Source organism: Wyeomyia smithii, chromosome 3, assembly GCF_029784165.1.
Source record: "Wyeomyia smithii strain HCP4-BCI-WySm-NY-G18 chromosome 3, ASM2978416v1, whole genome shotgun sequence".
In the NCBI taxonomy this organism is placed as follows: domain Eukaryota; kingdom Metazoa; phylum Arthropoda; class Insecta; order Diptera; family Culicidae; genus Wyeomyia; species Wyeomyia smithii.
The window spans coordinates 165,927,295-165,935,250 of NC_073696.1; the positions used below are offsets into that span (position 1 = coordinate 165,927,295).

The 7,956-nt window shown below is 36.8% G+C and overlaps 1 protein-coding gene across 1 annotated transcript in view; it reads right to left on the reverse strand.

Moving 5' to 3' along the window:
• Positions 1 to 7,435, reverse strand: part of LOC129727465 (acyl-CoA synthetase short-chain family member 3, mitochondrial) — a 279,456-nt gene extending 272,021 nt beyond the window's left edge. The window contains exon 1 of the mRNA XM_055685325.1: positions 7,301 to 7,435. Within this exon, the coding sequence (XP_055541300.1) occupies positions 7,301 to 7,349 (49 nt within the window). The 5' untranslated portion in view covers positions 7,350 to 7,435. The remainder of the gene's footprint in view (positions 1 to 7,300) is intronic.
• Positions 7,436 to 7,956: the final 521 nt, after the last annotated feature.

The following is a 7,956-nucleotide window of genomic DNA, read 5'->3' on the forward strand; positions in this document are numbered from 1 at the left end:
TCTGGCTTCATCAATGGTGCTCCGAAGCAGGAGGAGGCTCTGCTTCAGGTCGCCAGCGATGTTTCGCCTGTTCGCCGAGAACTCGATTATGGCATCGAGTTGTTCAGACAGCGCCGCCACTCTTGGCCGCGTGTCCATGCACCTTTCGACGGCCTTGACTAGCAAGGGACCGTCCACCGAGATGTCTGGTGTGGACACCGACGGATTCGCCGTTTTTCCACCTCCAGACTTCGCCGCATCCGTCTCCGCCTTCTTCTGCGGAGACCGCTGGATGCCACCTCGTGCGAAGGGATTTGGTAACCCCTCCGCACCCGTCTCTTTTTGGTTCTTCGAGCTCATTTTTGTTAATTGGGTCCCCCTTCCAGCCGCTATCCTTGTCCATAGATGAGAAGTCGCTTGTATGGTCCCATGGTAATCTATGCCGAAGCAGTGAGGCCATGGGTAAGGGGGGTCGCCATAGTACCTTATGAGCACTATGACGCCCCCGCCCGCGTAAGTCAGGAAAGGGGCATCTTGTCCTAGGACTAGTTCCCCCCATCTGATCCTTCTCTGCCTGATTCCCACCAGGCAATGGACGCGGAACGTACTGGGAGGCCTGCCAGGTTTTACGGGACGGAGACCCCTGCACCGGGTACCATCTCGCCGTTTCAAGCCGCTGTCACGCGACTTTACTAAGGGAGCTCGATGCAGGTGCCAGCCCTTGGTCGTGGTTCCTTAGCGTATCCGACTCGAATCCGTTTCGTTCGCTGCCAGTTGCCATAATTGGGACCTTACTGGTGTCGGCCCCAATGGACGGGGGAGTGCATTTGGTTGATGGGAGCGGCACTACTCGCTCCGTCAGAGATGCTTCCGGGTAATTGTGGCATTTACGAGGAGTCGACGGCCCAGTGTCCGACCCTCACCACCCCTAAGCAATCTCCCGCTGCTGGTCCAGGGCTGTTAGGTACTGTCAGCGGTCGCCCTCATATAACGTGACCTCGGCGGTCGCCACGCGCCGACCCGTGGTGGCATGCAGCTCTGCCGGATGATAGATGATGCTTTGCGAGACCGATTTGTTGTCGGAATCCAAAGTTCAGGACTGCGGGCTATTCTCCTTAAGGAAAAGAACCTGAAGTTCCAGTCAGCATGTGATTTAGCGTTCAATCATGAAATGGCTGAGTCCGGTAACTCAACGTTGCAGCATCCAGTTTTACACAACTTCGGAGTAAAGAGGTTAGGTACCAAGCAGCCACGTGTCAAGAAAGAAAAGAACCTGCAATTTTCCAAAAATGAAGTGAATAAAACGTGCCATTTGTGTGGTAAAAACCATGAACCGAAGGACTGTCCAGCACGGAACTGGGAATGCTTTGCGTGCGGGAAGAAAGGTCATACATCACTGGTATGTCGATCTAAGTCGAAGAAGGTTGGGAAAAGCGTTTTAAAAAAATCGTCGAAAATTCATAAGGTTAAGCAAGAGACTTCGGATAACGAGGAAGAGTTCTTCGCTATGAAATGGATCGAGAAGGTCAATCGTCCGTCCGAGTCTATTGGAATAGTCAATACTGTAAGTAGGTCTTGTACGGTAAGACCCATAGTAAAAATGGAAATTATCATCGAAGAGAAGTCAGTCCTCATGGAAGTCGATACTGGTGCAAGCGCTTCAGTCATGCCGTTGGAAAGGTATTTGTCCTTGTTCATTGAAATTCTTTTGCAAGAATGTTCTAAAACGTTCTTAACCTTGACTGGTGATAAAATCAAGGTCACAAGGCAGGTAATGGGTGAGGTTAGGTTGCCAGGAAGTGCACGTGGTGTGCAACTAGAATTGGTCGTTTGTGAGAGTAAAGAATCTTCATGCTCAAAGGTTCCATTAATTGGCAGACCTTGGCTGGATATTTTAACGCCTGAATGGAGGCAAATGTTCAATATTAATGTTCCACAAATACAGCTTATGAGGAACCACGTGGTTGATCTTGACCAGATTCAGAAACGTTTTCCCCATGTAGTAGCTACAAGTCTGTCTGATTACATAATAGGTTACGAAGCCGAAATAGTGCTCAAACCCGATGTTGTACCAATTTTTCACAGAGCGTATTCGGTTCCGTACGGAGTCCGCGAAAAGGTCGAGTGCGAACTAGAGAAAATGTGTCATGAAGTGGTGTTGGTTCCTGTAAAATCTTGTCAATGGGCGTCACCAATAGTAGTCGTTACAAAATCAAATTCTGTTCGAATTTGCATTGATTGTAAGGTCACAATTAATAAGTTTGTATAAACGGAAGACTACCCTCTTCCGCGCAGCGATGATCTTTTTGCAAGTCTAGCAAATTTTAAAGTTTTTTGCGTAATTGATCTTTCGAGAGCCTATCTACAGCTGAAAGTTTCTGAGTTTCTGAGTCTCGTCAGTATTTGACTATAAATACACACAAGGGGCTATATCATATATGCGCCCTCTATATTTCAATCCGTTATTGAGTGTTGCAAGGGGCAGCTGTAACAAGAGTATATCTTGATGATATTCTTATTGGTGGTGAAACGGTCGAAGAATGTAAATTTCGACTTTATGAAGTTCTCACTCGACTGAACAATCATCATATTAAAATAAACCTAGAAAAATGTAAGTTTTTTGAGGATTGTGTGTTATTTTTGGGGCACACGATTATTTTCAATACAATTCGTCCTAACGCAGAAAAGGTTGCCGCTATTATAAAAGCTCCGGTTCCTAAGTCCGTTGTCGAATTACAAGCTTACTTAGGATTACTAAATTACTACGGTAGGTTTATTCCTAGATTGTCCGAAGAATTGCGTGAACTGTATAATCTGCTAAAAAAGGGTTCGAGGTTTGTTTGGACTTCACTTTATCAGTCTACTTTCGAAAGAAGTAAATCATTATTGCTTGAAAACGATGTTTTAACCCTATATGATCCGGAAAAAAAATAGTGGTTTGTGCTGATGGAAGTCCCCTAGGAGTAGGGGCAATACTGTCCCATGTGATCGATGGTGTTGAGCGTCCTGTGCTGTTTGCGTCGAGTACACTTTCCCCGGCCGAACAAAGCTCTGGCGATTATATTTGCTGTTACTCGATTCCATAAATACTTATATGGCAAAAGTTTCACGCTATGCTCTGATTCGGAAGCTTTGAAGGAAATTTTCAACCCAACAAAAGGTACGTCAGTGGTATCTGCTTCTCGTTTACAACGATGATCTGTCACATTGTCCATGTATAGGTATATATTTATTCACCGTCCAGCGAAGGAGATGCGCCATGTGGACGCTCTCTCAAGGCTACCATTACCGGGTTCTACTGGTGTGGATGATGAGTCTATCAATCGTTTGTCAGATGAAAATTGTCCAATCGCCTTCGAAGAAATTAAAGCAGCTCAGAAATATGACCAGTTACTTAAACAACTGCTAGTTTACGTTCACAAAGGCTGGCCTAAAAAAGTTCCTGATATGTTTTATGCATATTACAAGATACGTTACAATTTGAGTATTGAGGATGGTGCCTTGTTTTATTGCGATCGTGTGGTCGTGCCAAGCAGGCTTAAAGAAAGAGTTCTTTCTGTCGTTCATGATCCTCATTGCGGAATAGTACGAATGAAAATGAATGCTAGGTCATTTGTGTGGTGAAAAAATATCGATGAGGATATTGAAAAGTTTGTGGCTTCTTGTCCTACATGTCAGCAAACACAGAACTTCAAGGGTACCAATAATAAAGTGGCGTGGCCAGCAGCATTTTTCCCATTTAAAAGAATTCATCTGGATTTTTTCCATTTTGAAAGGCGATTTTTTTAATTATAGTCGTTTCATTTTCAAAGTTTATTGATGTCAAGGAAATGGGTAAAACTAATGCAGCTAATTTAATTGGCAAAATGAGAGTTTTTTGCTTATTTTGGGTTACCGAACCAAATCATGTCAGATAATGGTCCTCCATTTGGATCGAAAGAGTTTATAAATTTTGGTATGCTAAATGGCATCAAAATGACACGAATTCTCCCCTACCACCCTGAAAGCAATGGCTTAGTAGAAAGAGCAGTGCAAACTGTTAAAAACGTTTTAAAAAGTTATTACTTGATTCATTAAAATGTGCAAAAATAAATATTAGTGAACTGATTTGTAAATTTGTGATTACCTATAACAACGCTTATTCTACTGTTACTGGAGAGACACCAAATAATATGATTTTTGCATACAGTCCGCGTACATTGTTAAGCAAATTGAATCTAAAACAAAAAAACGAACAGAATCCGAGGAAAGTTTATAACAAAAGAAAAACAAATGTCGAAACAATTTAAAAAGAAAAGAAAGACGATGTTTTTGCAATTAATGAGAAAATAATGTATAGAAATGAATTTAAAGAGTTTGTAAAATGGATTCCCGCAAGAATTTTCAAGAGAGTTAGTTTTTGCACATATTTGATAAATATGAATGGTAATATTAAATATGTTCATCGAAACCAGATAAGGAAATCTAGTCTAGATGATAAATTTCATCCCGATTATTTAGGACATAGTAACAATTTCTCAACAACTGAAACTGACAATTCACAAAAACAAACTAAACATAAACGGAGAAGAAGTAGTGAAGGAAATTTACGATCACCGAAAAAGATTCGAAGGTCCAATAGAATCAAACGACCGCCTCTTTGATTCGATTTCAGAAATTACATGAAATATTAGTTGTAATAACTCTTCAAAAGTGGGAAGATGAAATATATTCAGTTAGTAACCCTAGATTGATACCATAATTATAGTAAGAAGTGTTCAAAGATGTCAGGTTGGTGCTCTCTTGAATATTTATATTATATTGAATATTGTAAACTACTACCTACTTGTTTCCGGTACGATTACTATATAAACCCTGTACATATTAGATTAAGCCTCTTTTGTCTTTGACTGTTGAATAAAATAGATCAAGAAACCTGCTGTGTTTTATTCCTCTACATACACAATAATAAGACGGCAACTTCCGGTTTCTAAAAAACGGTCAAAAATGGACGATTTCCATACAATATGAGTAGCACCGGAACCAGAATGATGCAAGGAGCTACAAATTGACCTCAGACACCATTTTGATTTGTAGAATGGCAACTTCTGGGAAACAACCGAAAATAACCGAATACTACTACATATGGATACGTCCGTAATCAAAATGATGTAAAGAAGCCAAGCATTGACCCTGGGTACCATTTTGAATCCGAAGATGACCACTTTCAGTTTCTGGAAAACAACTTAAATAACTGAAATGCACCCGATATATTTCCGGAGTACAGGTGATGTACAAAAGCCAAATGTCGAGGATGTTGTCATTCCGATAAAACCGATAATTTCAAACAAGCGCAAGAAATCAATGAGTATGAAATGTTAAAATATATACACACACACATATATATATATATATATATATATATATATATATATATATATATATATATATATATATATATATATATATATATATATATATATATATATATATATATATATATATATATATATATATATATATATATATATATATATATATATATATATATATATATATATATATATATATATATATATATATATATATATATATATATATATATATATATATATATATATATATATATATATATATATATATATATATATATATATATATATATATATATATATATATATATATATATATCATGGGCGCAACTACGGGGGGGGGGATATATTACAACAATCGGTTGTAATAAAATAAACACTTAATATCATTTAATTCATTTTAATCTCAAGGTGGCTGAAGAGTCCTTCATCATAATGTTTAATGTAGTGACTTTTTCATATCATGTGTTTCGGACTAACAATCTAATTTAGAACTAGAATTAAATTATAAAGTTTTTTAATAAATCTAGTTTTTTTCAGTTGGCTGCAAAGTCTGCGAAAATACCAAAAAAATGGGCTTATGTACTGATATCGGTATGCACGCTTATATTATGAATAATCCATTGGTGGATTGGATTTATTGGGGGTTTATGTTCCATGAAACTGTGTCGTTTCGAATGTTTTCAAGCTACACCTTTTCATTTGAAATGTGTACTATAACACACGCGAGAGTTAACAAAAAAATGAGGAAAATATTTCCATTTTTCAAAATCACTATGTCTTTTACACTAAACTTTCATTTTCTAATTATAATGGTAGAGTTATAAGAAACATTCCCTCAAAGAAAACTACTATATCGATAAGTCCCATATTTACAGAGTGTATCAAACTTGATTTGTGTTGTTATTGTTATACAAAAAAAATAATGATTTTCAAAATAATACAAATAAAGCAAACATTTTTTTATCATTTACGTATTTCTGGTAATTTTCAATAAAAGTTCAATTTGTGTGCATTTTTTATATACAATTTTAAAAAATTTATCCTTTCAGCATTTTTTTAATTAATTTTTTAGTTAACATTTCATAATTCTAAAATAATTTATATTTTCTAATTACAATAACATACATTGTGATTGAACTAGATTTTTATGAAATAGTTCTATTGAAACTTCATAACTTTTCACTAGATTCCATAGTTTTATTTATACTTCGCTTTATAAAAAAAAGAAGAAAAATCAAAAAAAAACCTGGATTAGGAATTTTCTAAGGTTATTAATTGAGGATTGCTGAGTTCTTATTTGGTTATGTTTTTTTAGAAGAGTTAATGTGTTGATAACAGGAACGGTAAACAGCAGATGTGTTGTGATAAATAAAATGTGAAGTCTCTGAATCGCAAAGCTAAATTTTTAGTAGCACTTGATTTAGTGATAAATCGAACATATCACCGCAGCCAAACGTCCAAGCTGAGTTCCAAACTTGTGTAAAGATTTCTGTAGTAGCAATTCGTAACCAGATAGCGCTACCAGTGACGCCATTCTCATACATCAGCGAAAAAAATGTATTGTAGCGATATGGTCACCAGGCGACACTAGTATACAAGGGATTTATAACGCAATTCTCTTTGAAAATTTACACGGAATTTTCGATCAATTTTGTTCTTGCTTGGACGTCTGTCTGTGACATCACCTTTGGACATATTTCTCACAATTTCAGAAAAAGAAAATCTACATATCGATTCTAATTCAATTGCTCGAAGAATTGTATTTCCTGTGATATGCTTTGAAGTATGTAATTTATAATCTTTAGGGCATATAGCAATTTATGTGAATTGTAAATAAACATGAAAAGATCATTTTTAACATCATTTCAAATGTGTTTGATATAACTATAAATGATTTGAGTAACAATGAAAATAAGCTTATTGTTTATAGAAAAATCATTCTTTTAAAATTTTACTTTAATCATTACCTCCCTTTTTTCTCTCTTTCACAAGTTTTGATGCACGTTTACAATTCATGATACTAATATACAGCAACTACACTCAGAAATGCCCAAACACAGAACAATTTTACTACGTTCTACCGCGCTGACTCTACGTGTTCAACTAAAATGCAATTAAATCGAAGCCCGCTCTTAACCCCAACCGTTTGAATTTTAATTATCGTGAATAAATTTCCACATATAGTGAACTCTTGATCGCAGTTACACTTATACTACACTATAACAGTTTGTTATGTCCTATACAATTCGAGTAAATATTTCTTTAAACAAACTTGCATTGTAAGGTGGATTTCTAATACACTAAAGTCGCTTTTCACGCGGATGATACTTAGTGTGTAGAAAATTCTCGTAAATTCCTAAATCCGTGTCAAAACTCGTCAAACTACTGAATTTCGAAGTCCGCCTGACTTTAGGGAATAAAGTATAATGTAGATAGTTATAAGGTAAGGTGAACGATGACTTTGTGGCGCAAATAATTGCACTGTAATCCAAAATAGATGAGCATAACAATCTTGACCAGATATTGACAAAGTCTTTTTCAATTGACAATTAGCAGGTTATAGTGACGCTGGTCGCTGTGACCCGTCGCTTCCAAGTGAGAAACATTTGTTTCAATTTTCGAG